Here is a 25267-nt window from a genome sequence, read left to right on the forward strand (position 1 = left end):
AATATCCCTCTTGAAAATGTATATCTGCCACCAAATCAACGTTTTGTTCTCCTTCTTTGTGGGTTAACACTTCCTGTTTCCTGCTAAGTTGCAACTTAGCAGGAATGACAGGTGAGTATCCAATCACAGTCTCGTTAACATCAGGCTACCTAGATAGGCTACCGTCGACAACTTGTGATCTGATTGGCTATCGCAACTGTCTATCAACTGTATGTCCCCGTTCACTTATAGTGCATGGACATTGTTGATTCTGAAGGCCCCGGGCAGATTTGGTTCAGCATGGCAACATAAACTAGCTGAATTCTGATTGGATAAAAACTCCAAACTAACAACAGCAGCATTGGAAGCAGCATAATAAGACATAGAGAGAAGGGGAATACTTTTAGATATTTAGGGAAAGTAAATTAAAAATTACTTTTTTAAGTCAGTTTTACCTACTAGGTTTCTTATTGTCATCTCACTCGGTTGAGTTTTTCCTTGCCCGGGATCTGAACCGAGGATGTCATTGTGGTTTGTGCAGCCCTTTGAGACACTTGCGATTCAGGGCTATATAAGTAAACATGGATTGATCGCATTGATTGATTGATACTTTTATTTTTGATTATGATCAGGATTTGTGGTTATGTGAGGCCAGCAGAGAAGGTCTTGCTGGCCCTGACGGCACACCAATGCCTTAAACCATAGGGCAGTCTTCTTTAACACAAGCCCTAACCTAACCCCAACTCTAACCCCTCTAAACCATAAACCTCTAATCCTGACCCCAATCCCAACCCTAACCCTGTAACCCGGTGGTTCTTAACCTGGGTTCGATCGAACCCTAGGGATTCAGTCAGTCAGCCTCAGGGGTTCGACGGAGCCTCCGTCCAAACCGGACTAAATAACAAGTTCAATGTTTTATTAGTATGATTAAATGACAGCAATCATTTCTAATAGTGTTTTGGCACACTTACAAATGACAAAAAGTCACCGATGTCCCACTGGGTGTGAGTTTTCTTGCCCTTATGTGGGCCTACAGAGGATGTCGTTGTGGTTTGTGTTGTGGTTTGTACAGCCCTTTGAGACACTACTGATTTAGGGCTATATAAATAATCATTGATTGATTGTTTTTCATGAGCTTTGTACAATGTGGGGTTGGAAATAATATGTACCTTGTTCAGATATCGCATTTAGGTCCCACTAAAACATGAGATGTAAACATGGGAGCATGTGTACATACCTGTAACTTTCTGTTTGTAAGATATATCTTTATTAGTATTTCTTTAATATAGTAACATCATTAAATTGAGAAAAAAACTTTTATTTTTCACTAAAGAAAGGTTTGGGGAATGCGCATATGAAACTGGCAGGGTTCGGTACCTCCAACAAGGTTAAGAACCACTGCTCTAATCCTAACCCCTAACCCTAACCCTCTAATCCTAACCCTCTAACCCAGGGGTCGGGAACCTTTTTGGCTGAGAGAGCCATACAAGCCAAATATTTTTAAAAGTATTTCTGTGACAGCCAAATAATTATTTTTTTTAAACACTGAATACAACTATATGCATGCATTTTTAAGAAAGACCAACATTTTTATTGTATAATAAGTCTCTTATTCTTTGTAATAACATTGTTATTCTGAGGCTAACCAAAAATAAATGAAATACGTCTTAACATTAATCTGACTTCTTGAACAGATGCGGTAGAAACCAGATGGATGGATGAAAATGCATGAGAATGTTTTATATTTTGAAAGTTATTTTTGATACTGTGATTACCAGCGGAATTATTCATTACTTATCGTGTTAAGCAATGTCAGCTAAGGTTTATCTGAGAGCCAGATGCAGTCAACAAAAGAGCCACATCTGGCTCTAGGGCCTTAAGGTTCCCTACCCCTGCTCTAACCCAAACCTACCCCCCCAACCCCTCTAACCCTAATCCTAACCCCAACCCTAACCCTAAACCCCTAATTTAACTCCAACTCCAACTCAAACTCCGACCCTAACCCCAACCCTAATCCAACCCCAACTCCAACCCTAACCTCAAACCTAACACTAAGCCCTCTAACCCTTAACCCTCTAACCCTAACCCCCCAACCCTAACCACGTTTGGCGGCAGCTTGGACAAAATTGGCAGAGACGCTGAAAACAAGCTCTGGTTTTAACCTGTGCCATGTTGGACATTTCAAACCAATAGACTATGAGCGGTCATGTCTGGCTGGCTTTAAGACCGGAAGAAGAAGATGACTGTTGAATATATCACTCAAAATCAATAGGACCTACTTCTTAGTGTTGTCCAACAGGTGAGTCATGTGACCGGACGGTCTGGCAGTGACCTAGAACACAAGACATGCATCATTGGAGACCTTGTTCAAAATTGAGCGACCAATTGCCCGTTACCAGTTTTGTCCAGTCGGCCTGAGCGTGCCAAGTCCTGTATCTGGGCTTGGGGTCGGCGTGGAAGTATCTGGTCCTCTCCGTGTTCCACTGCAGCTCGGACCAGAATCCCTGGAGGCTCCTGGCCTGCACACACACACACACACACACACACACACACACACACACACACACACACACACACACACACACACACACACACACACAGAAGCTGCCTGCATAAACGGGTCTGAAACGCTGCAGCGGGTAGACAATTGACAGATAAAGGTGAGAAAGGCATCACCTTTCCCTGGAAGACAGGATGTGCGTGCGGCTCGGCGGTGCACAGCACACCGGGAACCTCGGTCAGACAAGCAGGGAGGTCCTGCAAAAACCGAACGTGTGAGCGAGGCGCGGGGCGACATTAAAGACGTGAATCCGCTACCTTCTGATCGAACACGGAGGAGCAAGGCAGCAACTTATCCAGACCGAGGGACATCTTGTAGTTTATTCTGTACAAGGACGCTGCAATTTAAAAAAAAGTTTTATTTAACAGATATATGCTAACAAGACTACTAAAATCCAAAAATAAGCTGCTAGAAACTATAAAACTATGTTTACTATTAATGGTCGTGTTGCTTGTGATCTACTGCAAAGTACAATGGATAACACGTGCAAAATTAAAGCTGCAAGCAGCGATGGACGGGACCGACTTTCCTGCATTTACCCATGCAACATATCTTTACCTGCACATTACCTACCTTCTCTGCATGGTGTGGTCTCTTTGTGCAACTTTTAATCAGAAGGGTTCAATCTCTCTCCTGTGCGAGTTTGAAGCCGACACGACAAACGCGCTCAGAGGAGATAAAGATTGGAAAAAGGTGACGGGTTTTTACAAAACTTTTGTTTTGAAGGGGTAATTGCCAACTTCCTGTTGATTTTTCCTGAAGGATGTCCATTAATGAAATATAGGTCTAAGTGAGACCTACATAGAAGTTTTTGTTTCATGTCTCTACGACATTTCCTACTGGAAGTTACAAGCATTTTTGTCTGTTTTCTTCCCAAGAGCAGTTTTGTCAGTGTTTTATTCCTAGGGGGCGCCAGAGCGCAATTTTGAGTTTTTTTTTTTTGTTGTTGTTTTTATTAGATCGCAATTTTCACCAGTCCTGATGTGTGTGTCGAGTTTGGTGAGTTTTGAAGCATTTTAAGGGGGTCAAATTACAGCTCAAAGAGGCAAAAATGACATTTTTTAGGAAACTTTTGTTTTGAAGGGGTTTTTGCCAACTTCCTGTTGATTTTTGCTGAAGGGTGTAAGTGTATGAAATGTTAGTCTAAGTCAGACTTACATAGAGGTTTTTGTTTATTGTCTGTACGACATTTCTAACGGAAGTTACAAGCAGTTTTGTCTGTGCTTTTTCCTAGGGGGCGCTGGAGCGCAGTTTTGGGTTTTGTTTTTTTGATTAGATCGCAATTTTTGCCAGTCCTGATGTGTGTGTTGAATTTGGTGAATTGTTAAGCATGTTAAGGGGGTCAAACTACAGCTCAATGAGGCAGTGGTATAATAATAATAAAACCTTAGAAATACAATAGGGTCCTCTGTCCCAAAGGGACATTCGGTCCCTAAAAAAAAGGCAGTCCAGCCCTTTTTAAACGAGGATTTTGCATGGAGTATTGGCTGTGGCCATGGAAACACTCATTTCCCGCCACGTTCATGTTATCAGGCTCTCCAACCTGTGGTGTTTTGCAAGCACACATCCATCGGGGTTGTGATGGTGCATCTGGAATGATCCAGACCAGGGGGTTCTTAACCTTTTTTGACCTCAGGGACTAACTTCTCCACTCCACGTGGGCCCGGAACCCACTCAAAATTAGTAATCATACCCTTGGTTTTAATCGTATTCAATAATCCTATCTCAATCAATCAATGTTTACTTATATAGCCCTAAATCACCAGTGTCTCAAAGGGCTGCACAAGCCACAACGACGTCCTCGGCTCAGATCCCACCTCAGGGCAAGGAAAAAACTCAACCCAGTGGGATGACAATGAGAAAGCTTGGAGGGGAATTTCTCGCTTTATCAATGGGGTCGGGACCCTCAGTAGAGTTGTTAATGAGAATGTGTGTCCAAACCTTTTAGCCTCTACTGTATACACACTCAAAACAGCGGCCGCAGAACAATTTTAGTCTTGATTAATCGTATAGCGAGTGCTAAATGATTATATTTGCATCGTCTCCTCCTAATTTCTTGGACCTCCTGATGACCAGCTTATATTATGCATTCTGGACAGTAAAGATGTCCAATAATGGCTTTTTTGCCGATATTGTTCAACTCTTAACTACCGATTCCGATATCAACGGATACCGATACATTCAGTGGTGGAATGAACACATTATTATGCCTCATTTTGTCGTGATGCCCTGCTGGATGCTTTAAACAATGTAACAAGGTTTTACAAAATAAAGTTATGGAAGATATGGAAAAAAAGTGCCAACATATTTATTATTGAAGTCACAAAGTGCATTATTTTTCTAAACATGCCTCAAAACAGCAGCTTGGAATTTGGGACATGCTCTCCCCGAGAGAGCATGAGGAGGTTGAGGTGGGGGGGGGGGGGGGGGGGGGGTGTATATTGTAGCGTCCCGGAAGAGTTAGTGCTGCAAGGGATTCTGGGTATTTGTTCTATTGTGTTTATGTTGTGTTACGGTGCGGATGTTCTCCCGAAATAAGTTTGTCATTCTTTTTGGTGTGGGTTCACAGTGTGGCGCATATTTATAACGGTGTTAAAGTTGTTTATACGGCCATGTCACGCCAAATTTCTTCCCCCCTACAAAAACCTTCCCCCCCATTTACTTCCAGGGTCATGATTAATACAGACGTTTTGTTAACGCTATATAATAAAAAATATAACGCTATATTATAAAAATGCAGCCGTTTTGTTAACGCTATATTATAAAAGAAATTGAAAAACTATTTACAAACACAAGCTATGGGATGATGCATTCACTTCCAGGGTCACGTTTCCTCTTATGTCATCCCATAGCTTGTGTTTGTAAATTGTTTTAAAAATTTTTTTTATAATATAGAGTTAACAAAACGTATGTATTTTTACAATATAGCGTTATATTTTTATAATATAGCGTTAACAAAACGTGTGTATTAATCATGACCCCGGAAGTAAATGGGGCGGGAGGAAGGTTTTTGTAGGGAGAAGAAATTTGGCGTGCCAGCCACCCTCAGTGTGACCTGTATGGCTGTTGACCAAGTATGCCTTGCATTCACTCGTGTCTGTGAAAAGCCGTAGATATTATATGATTAGGCCGGCATGCTAAAGCAGTGCCTAAAGGCCCGCCCCCAATATTGTTGTCTGAGTGGAAATCGACAGAAATTTGGTAGAATGGTTGCCCCGGGAGATTTCCGGGACGGGCACTGAAATTCGGGAGTTTCCCGCGAAAATGAGGAGGGTTGGCAAGTATGACAACTGCTCTGTACTTCTCCCTACGTCCGTGTACCACTCCGTACGGCTGCGTTTTAAAAAGTCCTACATTTTACTTTTTGAAACAGATACTGCTAATTTCCGATATTACATTTTTAAGCGTTTATCGGCCGATAATGTCGGCAGTCCAATATTATCGGACATCTCTACTGGACAATATTTATGTGAAGGCTAAACATGCTAAATGGATTTCACTCTCTATTTACTCACCTAAGAGACGTAATCCTCTGCACACAAGCTTAGTATATTCAGTTTGTATTGAACCGTTTCGGTACAGGGGTTTCGGTTCGGTTCGGAGGTGTACCGAATGAGAACACATGCTAGCAGCGACCGGGCTAGGACAACATTTAAAAGCCAGAAAGCCAGAGCTGGAAGACCCTTCTGCCTCGTTAAGATCTCCCATTTGAGAACACTTTGGCTGTGCGATACAAGAATGGAGGACGGAGGTTTGCCGCCATTGTACAGCAGCTGCTTCTGACAAAACGTCAAACATGTGTTGCACCTTTCCTGCTTCCGGCTCCCAGACCGTAGTCGAGGAGCACATGGCAGACACTCTACCAGGGCTGATGTAATCTTGGGGGCAACACCCTTCACTCTGCCCGGCAGTGGGTGTCCACAGCTCCAGACTCCAGGGTAAATGATGAGTCCGGCGATTAGTTGTAAATTGTGGCTTTTTTGAAGTCTTGAACACAGCCAATCCAACAAAACACTAACCACTCCCGCATTCAGCTACCGCTCCCTCACCTCGCTCGCCCACACACTCACCTCACATGCTGTCACATATTTAAAGGGCCACACACACACATACGCTACTCTCATAACATATGCTAACCCATTTGAAGCGTCACCACCGCATTCAAGCAGCTTCTCCTCGGCGAGCAATAACAAATGTTTTATAGCAGTAGATTTAAGTCCACATTGCATTAAAAACTAGATTTTGATTCACTTCTATGGTGGAAGAACAATGAGCTAATATATCCTCTTACTGCCAAGTTAGCCAGGCTGGGGGGGAAAGAAAAGTTTATCTGAGGCTGAGTTGACTTGAAACTGTTAAATGTTGCACTTTTTATGTGTAGAAGAAAATGTTTGTTATTTTATTGATCAGAGCAACAACTTGAGGAAGTTTAAAGTTGATTAACGTGGACCCCGACTTAAACAAGTTGAAAAAACTTATTGGGGTGTTACCATTTAGTGGTCAATCGTACGGAATATGTACTGTACTGTGCAATTTACTCATAAAAGTTTCAATCAATCAATCAATCAATCAAAAAAAGCACTTTATATGTAAAAAGGTTTTGTTAAGAACCCAGTCTGAGTTTTATCTTATTTACCATATTTCCTTGAATTGCCGCCGGGGCGCTAATTAATTTAAAACCTCTTTTCACTCCGGCACTTACCAAAGGCATGCGGTAAATTTAGGCCTTCGCCTAAAAATTTTAGTGTGATGTAAGGATACCATCATGAAAAGCACATTTAATAATTATTCTGATCTTATTTTTACTTATAAATGAAGTCCATGCGCAGCTCCTTCTGATCAAAAGCATCGATAACTTGTTAATAGAAGTCTTCCTTATCTTTCTTCAGTTTTAAAAGTCTCTCTGTCTCGATGGAGATCTTCCTTTATTACCTCCTGCTTCGATTGAAAGTCCAGTTTAGAAAACTGTTTTATTTTAGATATGTAATCCTCCATGTTAAAAGTGCAAGCGAGAGGAAAAAAACATAAACGATCGCTTCTCACTCTTGCTGCTTGTTGTCACTTCTTCTGCAGCCGAGTAGTCGCAAGAAGGATCACTAGCCCCCTCTACCACCAGGCGGCGGGAGTCATTTAATGACTCATATTTGACACACTCAGCTACGGTATATTAATAAAACATAGCTGCTTACTGTTCTTTTTAGCATATTCAATAGCTTGGACCTTAAATCCTACTGAATAGCTCTTAATCTTCTTCCCTTTATGCGATTTCAAATGATTGAAATCAGCCTCCTCCATTTTGAAAATGATGACAGGTGAAGTGTCACTCGTGACGTGACGAGTTTGACCCGGCGGAAATTTAAGGATATACGGTAGTTTTTATTTTATATATGTTGACCAAATTAACCCTGGCAATAGACCCTGTGTGTATATGTATGTTATGCCATTGTTTACAAATTTGGTAAATAAATTACCAAAAAATTTATATTTTGTTGTTTTCTTACTGTACCGAAAAACTGAACGCAACCGTGACCTCTAAACCCAGGTACGTACTGAACTGAAATTTGTGCGTACCGTTACACCGCTAGTTTTAATACAAGCAAACTTGGAGAAGATCAGGACCCAAGGGTGCTTGTCTTGTACTGACCGAGTATGAACTCCTGGATCTGGTCAAAGGACTCCAGTGTTGCGTTGTCACACAGCCATTCTATAATCTGCAAGGACAAAGAAACTTGTGAATATTTGTTTCCAGATATATTTTAGGCAGCTTCCAGGTAAATGTCAGTGTTTACCTCCAGCTCTACGTCTGGGTCACTTCCCTTGTGAAGAAGCAGGCAGTGAAGGGCGGCTAAACGCTGGGCATCAGCCATGCTGCTGGGACAGGAATATAGAAGTTCATCTACTTGTGTCCCCGGCCTGTAGATGGCGCTCACCTGAAAGGCGGATCTGATCGCAGGATCTGCATCAAGTAAGCGGGGTTGAGCTGGACACTGTAACTAGTCCCGCTGGATAGGTCCAACAAGGCTGTGCTGGACTCCTCCTCCTCCTCTGCGTGCATCACTGTCAACCTTCCAGTCTTGGACGGGAGGCCGGCGACTGCATTGTTGCCTGAAAAAGACAAGAAAAATGCACTTCTGTCCAACGATTAATTAAAAAAAAAAAATCAAAGTAATCACACTTTGATTGATCGTGAATTTGTAAATGAATTGCTTGCATTAGTTAAATTAACTTTGAAACAAATAGAACCAATATTTGACCCGAAGGCAGTTTAACTGTCCAAAGTGTCAGACAGGATTTAAAAAATATATATTTTAATTGAAAATGCATCCTTTTAGTTGGTCAAAACCTTGTTGCAGTTTTTTCTGAATTGGCCAGCAAGGACACCGGTTGTACTTTCCTCACTCGCATAAAAGCATGCGCCACCTTTTCAGTTAACCATCGAAGGTTAAGGTAGAGGTAAAATACATTTCATGAATAATATGCGTCTAAACATGATTGGTGCAATATTTTTATTGTGACTAATTGCATTCTTTAACACAGGGATATATATATATATATATATATATATATATATATATACATATGTACATATACATATGTACATATACATATGTATATACACGTATATACATATACATATATGCACATATGTATATATATGCATATGTATATATGTATACATACATATATACATGTTCATATGTATACATATATACACACATATATATACATTTGTATATAAATATACAAATGTATATATATGTACATATTAAGTTAATGAAATTGCTATATAATAATCAGTGTATATATATATATATATATATATATATCAGAGTTGGGACCAAGTCATTGTTTTTCAAGTCACAAGTAAGTCGCAAGTCTTTGCCCTCGAGTCAAGTCCGAGTCAAGACAGCCAAGTCCGAGTCAAGTCCAAAGTCAATACTGGAAAGTCTCAAGTCAAGTCCCAAGTCCTGCATTTTGGGTTTCGAGTCATTTCAAGTCTTTTTAACCACAGACTAATATGTACACAGATTGTGTATGCTTTTAAAACGCTGTATGTATTTATTATTAAAAAAACAGTGCTGACATTGCACTTCATAATAGCACTATTAACCAGTTATTCTAAACATTTAATTCATTCCTTTACAGAATAAACACATTTGAAAAAACAAGTGCAACTGTACTTATTTGCACAAAAGTGTTAACATTGTATTTCCATGGAATATTGCATTGTAACTAGTTCATATGCAGTTTATATCATGTTGTTACCTTATCTCATTGATCTCATCTCATACTGTATGTGTTTATGTGTGCGTACACATGAAAAACAACAAATACATGAACATAACAATGAACAGTGCTGTACTTGTTAGATGTCAGGTCTCTATGGAATATGTACACAAATTCTTAATATAGTATACATTTTAACTGACCTTTATGTGACTATGTTTGTCTTTATATTGCATAATTGTAGTGGTCTTTATTGAACTATTTAAAAAAAAAAAGATGTAAATATAACTAAAAAATTGTTGAAAAATAAACAAGTGATTCAATTCTAAAAGATTTCTACACATAGAAGTAATCATCAACTTATGCTATTTAACTGCTACTGTTTAACAAGGACTGATTTAAATTGTGTTTGCACAAGAAATGTTTTGGCGCTTTTGTTCATGTGGGAGAATATTCCAATAAAGGTGCACTACACACTACTTTTGAATTCATTATTGGGCTTTGCGTATACAATGCAGTTAATCGCCATTAATCGGAGAAATAGTGTGATTAACTTTGATTAACATTTTTAATCGTTGCCCAGCCCTAATATATATATAGTGAATTATATTTATATTGCGCTTTTCTCAAGTGTGGGTGGGACTGGGAGCAGGTGGGTCAAGTGTCTTGCCCAAGGACACAATGGCAGTGACTATGATGGCGGAAGCGGGGATCGAACCTGCAACCCAGAAGTTGCTGGCACAGCCGCTCTACCAACCGAGCTATACCGCCCCGATACACTGGAGTGATGAATCATGCTTTTCCATCCGGCAATCTGATGGGACCGGTCCGGGTTTGGAGGTTGCCAGGAGAACGCTACATTTCGGACGGAATTGTGCCGAGTGTTGAAATTTGGTGGAGGAGGAATTATGGTGTGGGGGTTGGCTTTTCAGGAGTTGGGATTTGGCCCCTTAGTTCCAGTGAAAGGAACTTTGAATGCTCCAGGATACCAAAACATTTTGCTCCCAACCTTGTGAGAAACAGTTTGGCGCGGAGCCCCTTCCTCTTCCAACATGCAAAGGTTCATAAAGACATAGATGACAAAGTCTGGTGTGGATGAACTTGACTGGCCTGCACAGAGTCCTGACCTGAACCAAAACATTTTGGACAATTTCATGCTTTCCACCTTGTGGGAAACAGTTTGGAGCAGGGCCCCTTCCTCTTCCAACTTGACTGTGCACCAGTGCACAATGCAAGGTCCATAAAGACATGGATGACAGAGTCTGGTGTGGATGAACTTGACTGGCCTGCACAGAGTCCTGACCTGAACCAAAACATTTTGGACAATTGCATCCTCCCCACTTTGTGGGAAACAGTTTGGAGTGGGGCCCCTTCCTCTTCCAACATGACTGTGCACCAGTGCAAAAAGCAAGGTCCATAAAGACATGGATGACAGAGTCTGGTGTGGATGAACTTGACTGGCCTGCACAGAGTCCTGACCTGAACCAAAACATTTTGAACAATTGCATCCTCCCCACTTTGTGGGAAACAGTTTGGAGTGGGGCCCCTTTTCCACTGTGCACCAGTGCACAATGCAAGGTCCATAAAGACATGGATGACAGAGTTTGGTGTGGATGAACTTGACTGGCCTGCTCAGAGTCCTGACCTGGACCAAAACATTTTGGACAATTGGGATGGTACTTCAAGTGCATATCACAAGTCTCACATAAGGATTGTGAATGTTATGCAAAATTCCAAAAAACGTGCAAAATCTACTCTATGATTATTGAAAGAAAAGTGCTCTGTCTTTCTCTCACCAGACAGGAATAGAGAGTGGCAGAGCATCTCCTGCTGCCTGGTGTTGATGCAGTGCAGGAAGCAGGCGTGCAGATACACCACCATGTAGTAGCCTGCATGTGAGGGAAAAAAACAAAACAAAAACGCACACAATAATGACACAAAATCTTGTTTTTCATTTTAGGAATGACTTCACGTGTGCACCACCTATGGGGATGAAGAGCGGATGTTGCCGGGTGGTGTCGCCCAAAGTGATCCGGAAAGTCTTGCTGCAGTCTGAAAGAGGACGACGTGATTACACAGCTTTGTGACAGCAGGTAACACACACACACCTTTGTGCACTAAAACCACCGTGTAGATCAGCTCCGGTTTGTCACAAGAAGGCCGGCTGTAGCACACGCACATGCTTCCTGAAATAAAATAAAAAAAACATAAAACAATTTCATTCATAAATGTGATAATACAAACCCCGTTTCCATATGAGTTGGGAAATTGTGTTAGATGTAAATATAAACAGAATACAATGATTTGCAAATCCTTTTCAACCCATATTCAGTTGAATATGCTACAAAGACAACATATTTGATGTTCAAACTCATAAACGTGACAAAGAAGTTGGGAAAGGTGGCAATAAATACTGATAAAGTTGAGGAATGCTCATCAAACACTTATTTGGAACATCCCACAGGTGTGCAGGCTAATTGGGAACAGGTGGGTGCCATGATTGGGTATAAAAAGAGCTTCCCAAAAAATGCTCAGTCTTTCACAAGAAAGGATGGGGCGAGGTACACCCCTTTGTCCACAACTGCGTGAGCAAATAGTCAAACAGTTTAAGAACAACCTTTCTCAAAGTGCAATTGCAAGAAATTTAGGGATTTCAACATCTACGCTCCATAATATCATCAAAAGGTTCAGAGAATCTGAAGAAATCACTCCACGTAAGCGGCATGGCCGGAAACCAACATTGAATGACCGTGACCTTCCATCCCTCAGACGGCACTGTATCAAAAACAGACATCAATCTCTCAAGGATATCACCACATGGGCTCAGGAACACTTCAGAAAACCACTGTCACTAAATACAGTTTGTCGCTTACATCTGTAAGTGCAAGTTAAATCTTTACAATGGAAAGTGAAAGCCATTTATCAACAACATCCAGAAACTTCAAAGCTTCAACAATTAGTTTCCTCAGTTCCCAGACGTTTATTGAGTGTTGTTAAAAGAAAAGGTGATGCAGCACAGTGGTGAACATGCCCTTTCCCAAATACTTCATGACTGCAACACGTGCAGCCATTTCTACAAAAAAAAAAAAAAATATGAGTTTGAACATCAAATATGTTGTCTTTGTAGCATATTCAACTGAATATGGGTTGAAAAGGATTTGCAAATCATTGTATTCTGTTTATATTTACATCCAACACAATTTCCCAACTCATATGGAAACAGGGTTTGTAAAAACATTGCGCAGCAGCATCAATGTGAAAATAGTTTCCCTTACAAATGCGTCATTGAACCAAATCCTGATCTTGTAATTAAATATGCATTGGTCAGCAGGGCAACAGGAAAAATCAATCAACTTTTAATCAAATGGTGCTTATTAAATATTTATGTGGACTGCCAGAGGGGAGAGACTTACGTTCTTGTTCCCCAAAGAGAGAGAGAAAAAAAACATATACATTAGCATTAGTCATGTGGTTTACTACATTTACCGTACTTCCTTGAATTGCCGCCGGGGCGCTAATTAATTCAAAACCTCTTCTCACTCCGGCACTTACCAAAGGCATGCGGTAAATTTAAACATGCGTTTCTGAATTTGAGTGTGATGTAAAGATACCAGCATGAAAAGCACATTTAATAAAAAATAACGTTATTATGGTCTTACCTTTACTTATAAATGAAGTCCATGCGCAGCTCCTTCTGATCAAAAGCATCGATAACTTGTTTATAGAAGTCTTCCTTATCTTTCTTCAGTTTTAAAAGTCTCTGTCTCGATGGAGATCTTCCTTTATTACCTCCTGCTTCCATTGAAAGTCCAGTTTAAAAAACTGTTTTATTTTAGATATGTAATCCTCCATGTTAAAAGTGCAAGCGGGAGGAAAAAATAAACTCTTTCTGCTTGTTGTCACCTCTTCTGCAGCCGAGTAGTCACAAGAAGGATCACTAGCGCCCTCTACCACTAGGAGGCGGGAGTCATTTAATGACTCGTATTTGACACACGCAGCTACGGTATATTAATAAAACATAGCTGCTTACTGTTCTTTTTAGCATATTCAATAGCTTGGACCTTAAATCCTACTGAATAGCTCTTAATCTTCTTCCCTTTATGCGATTTCAAATGATTGAAATCAGCCTCCTCCATTTTGAAAATGATGACAGGTGAAGTGTCACTCGTGACGTGACGAGTTTGACCCGGTGGAAATTCTAGACATGCGCTAATAAAAATAATATTTGGCGAAACGAGTTTGACCCGGCAGTAATTCTAGGCAGGCACATATTATATACCAGGCGGCAATTCAAGGAAATACGGTAGTCATTTTCACTGATGTGTTTTCTTCTCAATGCAAACGTTACCTATTGTGTTTGTGAATACTTCCATCTTGACGGGCTCCGGCCTCTCCAGGTAAAAGTGGTCAAAACCGAGGTTGACGAACCTGTGTGAGACATTGACACACTCACAGGTGCACCATGCTCTCATCATGCTGTAAGTGTGGTTGTGTACATCTGCATGGTGAACTCAGGCAACATACTGCGTAATGCAACCTTTTGTTTGTCTACAAAATCCAAAACCAGTGGTGGCATGTTGTGTAAATCTTCAATAAAAACTTAATACAATGATTACCAAATCCTTTTCAACTTATGTTCAATTGAATAGACCGCAAAGACAAGATATTTAATGTTCCAACTGAGAAACGTAATTTATTTTTTTGCCAAATAATCATTAACTTACAATTTAATTGCAGCAAAAAAGTTGTTACAGGGGAATTTTTACTACTGTGTTACATGGCCTTTCCTTTTAACAGCACTCAGCAAACTTTTGGGAACTGACGAGACACATTTTTGAAGTTTTTCAGATGGAATTCTTTCCCCTTCTTGCTTGATGTACAGCTTAAGTTGTTCAACAGTCCGAGGTCTCCGTTAGGCTTCATAATACACCACATGTTTTCAATGGGAGACAGGTCTGGACTACAGGCAGGCCAGTCTAGTACCCGCACTCTTTTACTACGAATTATTCCCGCATTGTCTTGCTGAAATAAGCAGGGGCGTCCATGATATCGTTGCTTGGATGGCAACATATGTCGCTCTAAAACCTGTATGTACCTTTCAGTATTAATAGTGCCTTCACAGATGTGTAAGTTACCCATGCCTTGGGCACTAATGCACCCCCATACCATCACACATGCTGGCTTTTGAACTTTGCGCCTATAAAAATCTGGATGGTTCCTTTCCTCTTTTTTCCAGAGGACATGGCATCCAGTTTCCAAAAACAATTTGAAATGTGGACTTGTCAGACCACAGAACACTTTTCCATTTTGCATCAGTCCATCCTAGATAAGGTCGGGTCCAGCGAAGCCGAAGGCGTTTCTGGGTGTTGTTGATAAATGGCTTTGGCTTTGCATAGTAGGGTTTTAACTTGCACTTACAGATGTAGCGACAAACTGTAGTTACTGACAGTGGATTTCTGAAGTGTTCCCGAGCACATGTGGTGATATCCTTTATGCGCTAATGTTATTTTTTTGATGCAGTACCGCCTGAGGGTTCGAAGGGCCGTAATATCATCGCTTACGTGTAGCGATTTCTCCAGATTCTCTGAACCTGTTGATGATATTACAGACCGTGGATGGTGAAATCCCTAAATTCCTTGCAATGGCTGGTAGAGAAATGTTGTTCTTAAGCAATTTGCTCAGGCCTTTGTTCACAAAGTGGTGACCTTCAACCCACCCTTGTCTGTGAATGACTGAACATTTCATGGAAGCTGCTTTTATACCCAAAAAATCGGCACCCACTTGTTCCCAATTAGCCTGTTCACATGTGGGATTTTCCAAATAAGTATTTGATGAAGATTTCTCAACTTTCTCAGTCTTTTTTGCCACATGTGCCAGCTTCTTTGAAACATGTTGCAGGTTTTAATTAATAAAGTTTTCCATTCAGAACATTAAATATCTTGTCTTTGCAGTCTGTTCAATTGAATATAAGTTGAAAGGTTTTTGTAAATCATTGTATTATGTTTTTATTTACCATTTACACAACATTTTGGGGTTTGTACATTGCAGGAGTGGCTGTGGCCTTACTTGATGGAGGTGAAGGACTTGGCATGCAGCTCTAATGGAAGCTCCAGCTGTTGAATTGCAACATGTAAAGGTAAAACACTGATAAAGATGCACGCAGAGTACATATCCATATATACATATATAATACAGTATATGGAATACTGCATCTAGCTCGGGAAGAAGGTTTTGCTGTTACCACAGTTTCACAGTTGCGGTTGTCGTAGAACTGCACACACCGCAGCAGGAACTTGTCCTGTGGAAAACATGCGCATCCATTTGCTTTGCACACATAATGTGAACCTGCTGTATATATTAGAGTAGAGGAGTGCTGCTGTACCGCGTGGGTGAGGTAGTAGAGTCTCTGCGTGTGAGTGTCCCATTGGACCCAGCAGAAGTCCTCCGCAAGACGCTCGGCTGTTTTGGACAGACGCTCAGGATTGGCCATCAGCTGGTTGACAGAAACATATGGAGCAGCAGAAATAGAATACATTTCATCTTTTGCCATTATGTCCCATACATATATATATATATATATATATATATATATATTTATATATATTTATATATATATATATATATACATATATCTACAATTATATACAGTGTATATATATTTACATATATATATATACATATATGTATATATATATACATATATATATATACATACATACGTATATGTATATATATATACAGTACATATATATGCGTGTGTGTATATGCATTACATGCATGTATATGTATTTATCTATATATACATATAAATACATACATATTTACAGATATATATACATATTTACATACATGTATGTATGTGTATATATGTATATGCATTTATGTGTGTGGGTATATGTATGTATATATATGTGTATGTAAATATAGATTTATTATATATATGTCTTGATTGGATTATCCAGAGAATAGTGCTCGATACCGTGGTAGAGCGCAATATGTATGTGTGGGAAAAATCACAAAACTACTTTATCTCTACAGAACTGTTTAATAAGGGGTTCCCTCCATCATTAGGAGAGAAAGAAAAAAAATCTCCTGATGATTGAGGGAACCCCTCATGAAACAGTTCTGTAGAGATGAAGTAGTCTTGTGATTTTTCCCACACCTACATATTATATATATATATATATATATATATATATATACATTATATATATATATATATATATATGTATGTATGTATGTGTGTGTGTGTTCATCCATCCACTTCCTACCGCTTGTCTATATAGTGTATTTAATGTAAGTCTGTGTGGCTGCCAATAATTGACACATCTCAGGGCCTCATAAAAAGTATAATACCTATATCATTACAGAAATGTATTTCATGGAAATTCATCCAAGTTTTAGGTTTGTTTTTTTCTAATAAAAACATCATGGATTTAGTTTTAAAATTATATATATATATATATATATATATATATATATATATATATATATATATATATATCCATCCATCCATCTTCTTCCGCTTATCCGAGGTCGAGTCGCGGGGGCAGTAGCCCAAGCAGGGAAGCCCAGACTTCCCTTTCCCCAGCCACTTCGTCCAGCTCTTCCCGGGGGATCCCGAGGCGTTCCCAGGCCAGCCGGGAGACATAGTCTTCCCAACGTGTCCTGGGTCTCCCCCGTGGCCTCCTACCGGTTGGACGTGCCCTAAACACCTCCCTAGGGAGGCGTTCGGGTGGCATCCTGACCAGATGCCCGAACCACCTCATCTGGCTCCTCTCCATGTGGAGGAGCAGCGGCTTTACTTTGAGCTCCTCCCGGATGGCAGAGCTTCTCACCCTATCTCTAAGGGAGAGACCTGCCACCCGGCGGAGGAAACTCATTTTGGCCGCTTGTACACGTGATCTTATCCTTTCGGTCATAACCCAAAGCTCATGACCATAGGTGAGGATGGGAACATAGCTCGACCGTTAAATTGAGAGCTTTGCCTTCCGGCTCAGCTCCTTCTTCACCGCAACGGATCGGTACAACGTCCGCATTACTGAAGACGCCGCACCAATCCGCCTGTCGATCTCACGATCCACTCTTCCCTCACTCGTGAACAAGACTCCTAGGTACTTGAACTCCTAGGGTCTCCTCCCCAACCCGGAGATGGCACACCACCCTTTTCCGGGAGAGAACCATGGACTCGGATTTGGAGGTGCTGATTTTCATTCCGGCCGCTTCACAGTCAGCTGCGAACCGATCCAGTGAGAGCTGAAGATCCCGGCCAGATGAAGACATCAAGACCACATCGTCTGCAAAAAGCAGAGACCTAATCCTGCGGTCACCAAACCTGAACCCCTCAATGCCTTGACTGCGCCTAGAAATTCTGTCCATAAAAGTTATGAACAGAATATATATATATATATATATATATATATATATATATATATATATATATATATATATAAAATATTAGAATTTCAGTGTTCATGTATTTCCACATATACACACACATAACACTCCTCTACTCATTGTTGTATTTGAAAGTGCAATACTTTGCAGCCAGTAGCACAGCCTTTAAAGGAGCATAGGTATGGGCAGCATTTGTGACATTTAATTTGCAGGAAAGGAGTGAGTTTAGGGTTGAATTGTCCATCCTCGTTCTATTCTCTATCACTATCTTTTTTTGGCCATTACTACTTGCCGTAGTTTTGAAGCAATGCATGATGGGAATCCGGATGTTGTGTGTCAGTGTAGTAACGTGCCGGCTGGAATAAAAAAGCTGAGAAATAGCTCCGTGCCTCCTTACTTTATGGGTCGGAGACAAACTTATGGATGACGGAGACATATATAATAGTCTCCTTCTTGTTGTGTGTGCAGTTCTGCACTCTCCAAAAGCCGTAGATGTTATAACGTGACTGGGCTGGAGGAAAAGTGGACGTGACGACAGGCCTGGCCGAAAATCGGGAGAAATTGGGGAGAATGTTTGTCCCGGGAGATTTTCAGGAGAGGAACTGAAATTCGGGACTCTCTCGCAAAATTGGGGAGGGTTGGCAAGTATGATTTAAAGGCACATAGTGGCGGATTTAGTCCAAACGTACCACTTTGTAGCCTCCATGTCTGGTCAACAAAACATGGTACTGGTCCACATCTGAAACACACATGCAGGGAAAGGACAGAATAAATAAACCACAGTCTGTCCCAAAAATATTTTTTAAAAATGCTAAATTTTGATGAAGTCTTCTGTTGGACTCACATCCGTCTTCAGTCAGCAGCAGCAGGTGGCTCTCTAGCACTGATCTGTGGTCAGTTCCTGGATGGAGGAACTGAAAGAACCCCAAAGTAGCCGAGTATTATTCAACTATAAAGCACTTTGGAGGTTTGCTTACAAACCAGGTTTCCATTTGAGTTGGGAAATTGTGTTAGATGTAAATACAAACAGAATACAATGATTTGCAAATCCTTTTCAACCCATATTCAGTTGAATATGCTACAAAGACAACATATTTGATATTCAAAATCATAAACTTATAATTAACTTAGAATTTCATGGCTGCAACACGTGCCAAAGTAGTTGGGAAAGGGCATGTTCACCACTGTGTTACATCACCTTTTCTTTTAACAACACTCAATAAACGTTTGGGAACTGAGGAAACTAATTGTTGAAGCTTTGAAAGTGGAATTCTTTCCCATTCTTGTTTTATGTAGAGCTTCAGTCCTTCAACAGTCCGGGGTCTCCGCTGTCCTATTTTACGCTTCATAATATGCCACACATTTTCCATGGGAGACAAGTCTGGACTGCAGGCGGGCCAGTAAAGTATCCGCACTTTTTTTTTACTGAGCCAAACTGTTGTAACACGTGCTGAATGTGGCTTGGCATTGTCTTGATGAAATAAGCAGGGGCGTCCATGAAAAAGACGGCGCCTAATGTTGTTCCAAAGCCTGTAATGTACCTTTCAGCATTAATGGTGCCTTCGCAGATGTGTAAGTTACCCATGCCTTGGGCACTAATGCACCCCCATACCATCACACATGCTGGCTTTTCAACTTTGCGTCGATAACAGTCTGGATGGTTCGCTTCCCCTTTGGTCCGGATGACATGATGTTGAATATTTCCAAAAACAATTTGAAACGTGGACTCGTCAGACCACAGAACACTTTTCCACTTTGCATCAGTCCATCTTAGATGATCTCGGGCCCAGAGAAGCCGGCGGCGTTTCTGGATGTTGTTGCTAAATGGCTTAGTAGAGCTTTAACTTGCACTACAGATGTAGTGACGAACGGTATTTAGTGACAGTGGTTTTATGAAGTGTTCCTGAGCCCATGTGGTGATATCCTTTAGAGATTGATGCCAGTTTTTAATGCAGTGCCGTCTGAGGGATGGAAGGTCACGGTCATTCAATGTTGGTTTCCGGCCATGCCGCTTACGTGGAGTGATTTCTCCAGATTCTCTGAACCTTTTGATGATATTATGGAGCGTAGATGTTGAAATCCCTAAATTTCTTGCAATTGCACTTTGAGAAACGTTGTTCTTAAACTGTTTGACTATTTGCTCACGCAGTTGTGGACAAAGGGGTGTACCTCGCCCCATCCTTTCTTGTGAAAGACTGAGCGTTTTTTGAGAAGCTGTTTTTATAGCCAATCATGGCACCCACCTGTTCCCAATTAGCCTGCACACCTGTGGGATGTCCCAAATAAGTGTTTGATGAGCATTCCTCAACTTTATCAGTATTTATTACCACCTTTCCCAACTTCTTTGTCACGTGTTGCTGGCATCAAATTCTAAAGTTAATGATTATTTGCAAAAAAACAAAAATGTTTATCAGTTTGAACATTAAATATGTTGTATTTGTAGCATATTCAACTGAATAATGATTGACAATGATTTTTGTCAGGCTTTCCCCTGGCAGTTTGTTTGCGGTTTAGTTTTTCCCCTCTGCATTTGTCTTGGTTTCCTCTGTGTGTTTAGTATTTCCTGTTTTTAGTGCCTGTCAGCGCTCTTATTTGGTCTTTTTCCTGTTTTTTCCCCTGTGTGCTGTTTTCCCCTTAGCCGCGGCTGATTGGCACCTGGCGTCAATCAGCCCGCTTCTATATGAGTCTGTTTTCGTCCTCCAGTCTGTTGCTGGATTATTGCCGTTGCCACATGTCGCTCTTGTCGTTGCTACCTGTCGTGTCGTATTTTTGCAGCGTAGCGGTAAGCTATATTTTCATTAGATGTTTGTAGCCTACTGGTTTTTGTTTCCTGCTTCCAATTTGTCTTTATACAACACGTAACGACTTCTGTTCTCGGGTCTGTTTATGCTAGCCTCCTTGCTAAGCCCTATTTGTTTTTGCTAGCTTCCATGCTAAGCTCCTTTTATTTTCTACCTCCCATGCTAGCTTTCTTAGTTGGTTATCGCGCTTTTTGTTTGTACCCTTTTGTTCGGTTTTGTTCTAGTATTTCAATTCAATCATATTTTCTCACTCCATGCCTGCCTCCATCTCTGCATCTTGGGGTTCGTCACCAAATAACTCTGACAATTTGCAAATCACTCCGTTTATATTTACATCGAACACAATTTCCCAACTTATACAGAAACGGGGTTTGTACACGTGCAAAACTGCACCTGCACTTTGACCCTGCAGTCCACCGCCTTGAGCACCTTGGTGTTGTTGACAGGATGGATCTCAATCAGGAGCGTCAGGCACTCAGACACTGAAACAACCGGGAAAACAACAAAAAAGCGATGATGCAAGTCATGCAAATGAAAAGCGGGATTACGGGAATTACTCGGTTTGAGGGTCTCCTCGCCGCTGTTGTTGTGTGCCAGACTGACAGCTGAAAGACAAGTTGGGACAGTTGGACTCTTGAAAGTGAAGGAGTAGTTGGTTAGCTGCTCACCTAATAATGTCTCCTCCTTGTTTAGGGAGCAGCTGCTGACACACACCTGCCTGTCAAAGGTGTACAGGAGCTAGAGGAAAGAAGCTGTTAGACAAGTCTGCACCAACAGGTAGGCGGCATTACCATACACTACCTTATTCTGCTTGGTGGCGGAGTCGTACTTGCCAACTCTGGTGGTTCCAGTCCACCCCTTTTTGGAGAATGCAGACTCTCGTTAACCCGGCATGAACAAATTTGCAAAAAAGCAGTAAAAAGTAGAGATATATTTTTCTCCTCTTTGCCAAAATGTGTGCAGTTTTTCAAGGCTGACATTAAAAATGCATGAGTGGCTTCAGCACACTTTTTTTTTTGTTCCTTCACCAAGGGTTTATGTTTCCAGAAAAAAAATGTTCCATACCAAGTGAAATCATCAGTTTGATTCATTTGATGACATCACACAGGCGTAGAATGTTAACCTTCCACTTTCAAAGGGTTAAAACTCACAGAGTTACAGCGAGTTTTAATTTCACACATGGAGAATTTTCTTTTTCAATTCTTTGGCAATTAGAATGTGGTCATTGATGTGTGAATTATCACTAAAAACAACTGAAAACTGACTTGGAAGGTTGTCCACCCCATAATAAACTAAAAAAAATAGACAATGTATTGAACAATAGATAATAAAATAAACAAATAATTTAAAAATAAGTATGTAATAAAAAAATAAACTGCAATTATTACAGTAATGGATCAAACAATAGATGATAAAATGAACAAATAATTTGAAAATATATATGTAATAATAAAATAAACTGCACTTATTACAATAATGTATTGAACAATGGATAATAAAATAAACAATTTAAAAATAAATATGTAATAAAAAAATAAACTGCAATTATTACAATAATGTTTCGAACAATAGATGATAAAATTAACAAATAATTAGAAAATATATATGTAATAATAAAATAAACTGCACTTATTACAATAATGTATTAAACAATAGATAATAAAATAAACAAATAATTACAAAAATAACGTAATCATAAAATAAACTGCAATTGTTACAGTAATGTATTAAACAATACATAAACTGAGGAATTCAAAAAATATGAAGAACTAAAATGATTACATAGAATTGACCAAATATTAAATACTAATAATGAAATAATCAATCAATTTATAGCCCTAAATCACGAATGTCTCAAAGGGCTGCACAAGCCACAACGGCATTCCTCGGTTCAACGCCCACTTAAGGGCAAGGAAAAACTCACAACCCAGTGGGATGTCAATGTGAATGACTATGAGAAACCTTGGAGAGGACTACAGATGTGGGTGACCTCCCCCTCTAGGGGGAGACTGGATGCAATGGACGTCGAGTGGATCTAATATAAAATAGTGAGAGTCCAGTCCATAGTGGATCTAACATAATAGTGAGAGTCCAGTCCATAGTGGATCTAACATAATAGTGAGAGTCCAGTCCATAGTGGATCTAACATAATAGTGTGAGTCCAGTCCATAGTGGATCTAACATAATAGTGTGAGAGTCCAGTCCGTAGTGGATCTAACATAATAGGGAGAGTCCAGTCCATAGTGGATCTAACATAATAGTGAGAGTCCAGTCCATAGTGGATCTAACATAATATTGTGAGAGTCCAGTCCATAGTGGATCTAACATAATAGTGAGAGTCCAGTCCATAGTGGATCTAACATAATAGTGAGAGTCCAGTCCATAGTGGATCTAACATAATAGTGAGAAAGTCCAGTCCATAGTGGATCTAACATAATAGTGAGAAAGTCCAGTCCATAGTGGATCTAACATAATAGTGAGAGTCCAGTCCATAGTGGATCTAACATAATAGTGAGAGTCCAGTCCATAGTGGATCTAACATAATAGTGAGAGTCCAGTCCATAGTGGATCTAACATAATAGTGAGAGTCCAGTCCATAGTGGATCTAACATAATATTGTGAGAGTCCAGTCCATAGTGGATCTAACATAATAGTGAGAGTCCAGTCCATAGTGGATCTAACATAATAGTGAGAGTCCAGTCCATAGTGGATCTAACATAATAGTGAGAAAGTCCAGTCCATAGTGGATCTAACATAATAGTGAGAAAGTCCAGTCCATAGTGGATCTAACATAAAAGTGAGAGTCCAGTCCATAGTGGATCTAACATAATAGTGAGAGTCCAGTCCATAGTGGATCTAACATAATAGTGAGAGTCCAGTCCATAGTGGATCTAACATAATAGTGAGAGTCCAGTCCATAGTGGATCTAACATAATAGTGTGAGAGTCCAGTCCATAGTGGCTCTAACATAATAGTGTGAGAATCCAGTCCATAGTGGATCTAACATAATAGTGAGAGTCCAGTCCATAGTGGATCTAACATAATAGTGAGAGTCCAGTCCATAGTGGATCTAACATAATAGTGAGAGTCCAGTCCATAGTGGATCTAACATAATAGTGTGAGTCCAGTCCATAGTGGATCCAACATAATAGTGAGAGTCCAGTCCATAGTGGATCTAACATAATAGTGAGAGTCCAGTCCATAGTGGATCCAACATAATAGTAAGCTATAATAATACCTTTATTTATTCTGTGTAGTTTTGTTGTTTTGTTTTGGTTATTTGTATTGTTGTTGGTGTTTGATGTGCTCAAAAATTGTGTAAAAAAACATTGATAGGTAAAAAATTACCGATAGATATTGAAATTAACTCAAAAAATTACACATAATCCAACCATCCATTAATTTTCTACCGTTTGTCCCTAATATTAAAATAATTATTACAATGTTTACGAAACATAAACTAATAAAAATAAACAGTAAAAATAAACAAATTATTAAAAAATAACTTAATCACACATTATCTATAATTATTACAAAACATTTAACATGTCAAATCGATAATAAAATAAACTTGTGCTTAAGAAAAAATAAAAGTAATCAATAATTATCAAAATAAAAGTATTATACAATAAATTATAAAATAAACTGATAATTACACACAAACTATAGTAATATTATTATAATTATTGTTAATTTTTCTATGTGTCTTTTGTTTGGTTATTTGTATTGTTGTTGTTTGACTTGCTATAAAAACACATTGATGGGGAAAAATAAGAACAGGTAGTGAAATAAAGTCATCATTAAAAATCATAAATAATGATAATGTAATTATTACAATACAGATAGATAGTAAAAATAAACTAGTGATTAAAAAAATAACACAATAAAAAATTTGTCGCCACCTCATCGCAGGGCCAACCATTCACACCCCCATTATTAAAATAAATTAATTAAACTTAAAGTAAAAATATATAATAAATTAAACTCATAATTAAAAAAAATATATATAAAAAAAGCTATGATAAGAATAAATTAATTAAAAAAATAAATGAGCAGAGGCAATTTAGACTGACCTTCCAGGAGTAAAGGATTCCTCCATCACGCTCAATGTTGATGATTAAAATATCCAAAGCACCACAGTAGTCTGCACACACAATATTTACAAGCCTTGTAAACAATATCCATTAGCATTCATATTATTCCGTGCATCTTGCCACATTTCAGCTTTAAGGAACATGAAAATGACAAATAAAGTGTTTAACAGCAGCCACTGTGCAATAATTGCAGAACAATCAACAATTAT

General features: G+C 39.6%; 1 protein-coding gene and 1 long non-coding RNA gene across 5 annotated transcripts in view; one reads left to right on the forward strand and one right to left on the reverse strand.

Annotated features, from left to right (window-relative positions):
* Nucleotides 1-21952, forward strand: part of LOC133561094 (uncharacterized) — a 40467-nt gene extending 18515 nt beyond the window's left edge. Inside the window, exons 3-5 of the long non-coding RNA XR_009808576.1 lie at nucleotides 11727-11859; nucleotides 15815-15902; nucleotides 21658-21952. This is a non-coding gene — a long non-coding RNA (uncharacterized LOC133561094). The remainder of the gene's footprint in view (nucleotides 1-11726; nucleotides 11860-15814; nucleotides 15903-21657) is intronic.
* Nucleotides 1-25267, reverse strand: part of gsap (gamma-secretase activating protein) — a 61037-nt gene that overhangs the window by 31683 nt on the left and 4087 nt on the right. Inside the window, exons 2-22 of one of the 4 annotated variants that reach the window (XM_061914307.1) lie at nucleotides 25038-25108; nucleotides 21766-21822; nucleotides 21633-21702; nucleotides 21522-21569; nucleotides 21358-21446; nucleotides 19008-19077; nucleotides 18853-18902; nucleotides 16149-16259; nucleotides 16008-16064; nucleotides 15833-15879; nucleotides 14115-14194; nucleotides 11875-11952; nucleotides 11750-11818; nucleotides 11563-11655; nucleotides 8470-8644; nucleotides 8329-8410; nucleotides 8184-8250; nucleotides 2797-2876; nucleotides 2656-2736; nucleotides 2376-2498; nucleotides 2259-2311 (exon numbers count right to left, since the gene is read on the reverse strand). In XM_061914307.1, coding sequence (XP_061770291.1) covers nucleotides 2259-2311; nucleotides 2376-2498; nucleotides 2656-2736; nucleotides 2797-2876; nucleotides 8184-8250; nucleotides 8329-8410; nucleotides 8470-8644; nucleotides 11563-11655; nucleotides 11750-11818; nucleotides 11875-11952; nucleotides 14115-14194; nucleotides 15833-15879; nucleotides 16008-16064; nucleotides 16149-16259; nucleotides 18853-18902; nucleotides 19008-19077; nucleotides 21358-21446; nucleotides 21522-21569; nucleotides 21633-21702; nucleotides 21766-21822; nucleotides 25038-25108 — 1651 coding nt within the window. Of the gene's footprint in view, nucleotides 1-2258; nucleotides 2312-2375; nucleotides 2499-2655; nucleotides 2737-2796; nucleotides 2877-8183; nucleotides 8251-8328; nucleotides 8411-8469; nucleotides 8645-11562; nucleotides 11656-11749; nucleotides 11819-11874; nucleotides 11953-14114; nucleotides 14195-15832; nucleotides 15880-16007; nucleotides 16065-16148; nucleotides 16260-18852; nucleotides 18903-19007; nucleotides 19078-21357; nucleotides 21570-21632; nucleotides 21703-21765; nucleotides 21823-25037; nucleotides 25109-25267 lie in introns of all 4 variants that reach the window. The other 3 variants (XM_061914308.1, XM_061914305.1, XM_061914306.1) reach the window with 3 other exon arrangements.

The sequence above is a fragment of the Nerophis ophidion genome, linkage group LG10, assembly GCF_033978795.1.
Source record: "Nerophis ophidion isolate RoL-2023_Sa linkage group LG10, RoL_Noph_v1.0, whole genome shotgun sequence".
Lineage (NCBI taxonomy): Eukaryota > Metazoa > Chordata > Actinopteri > Syngnathiformes > Syngnathidae > Nerophis > Nerophis ophidion.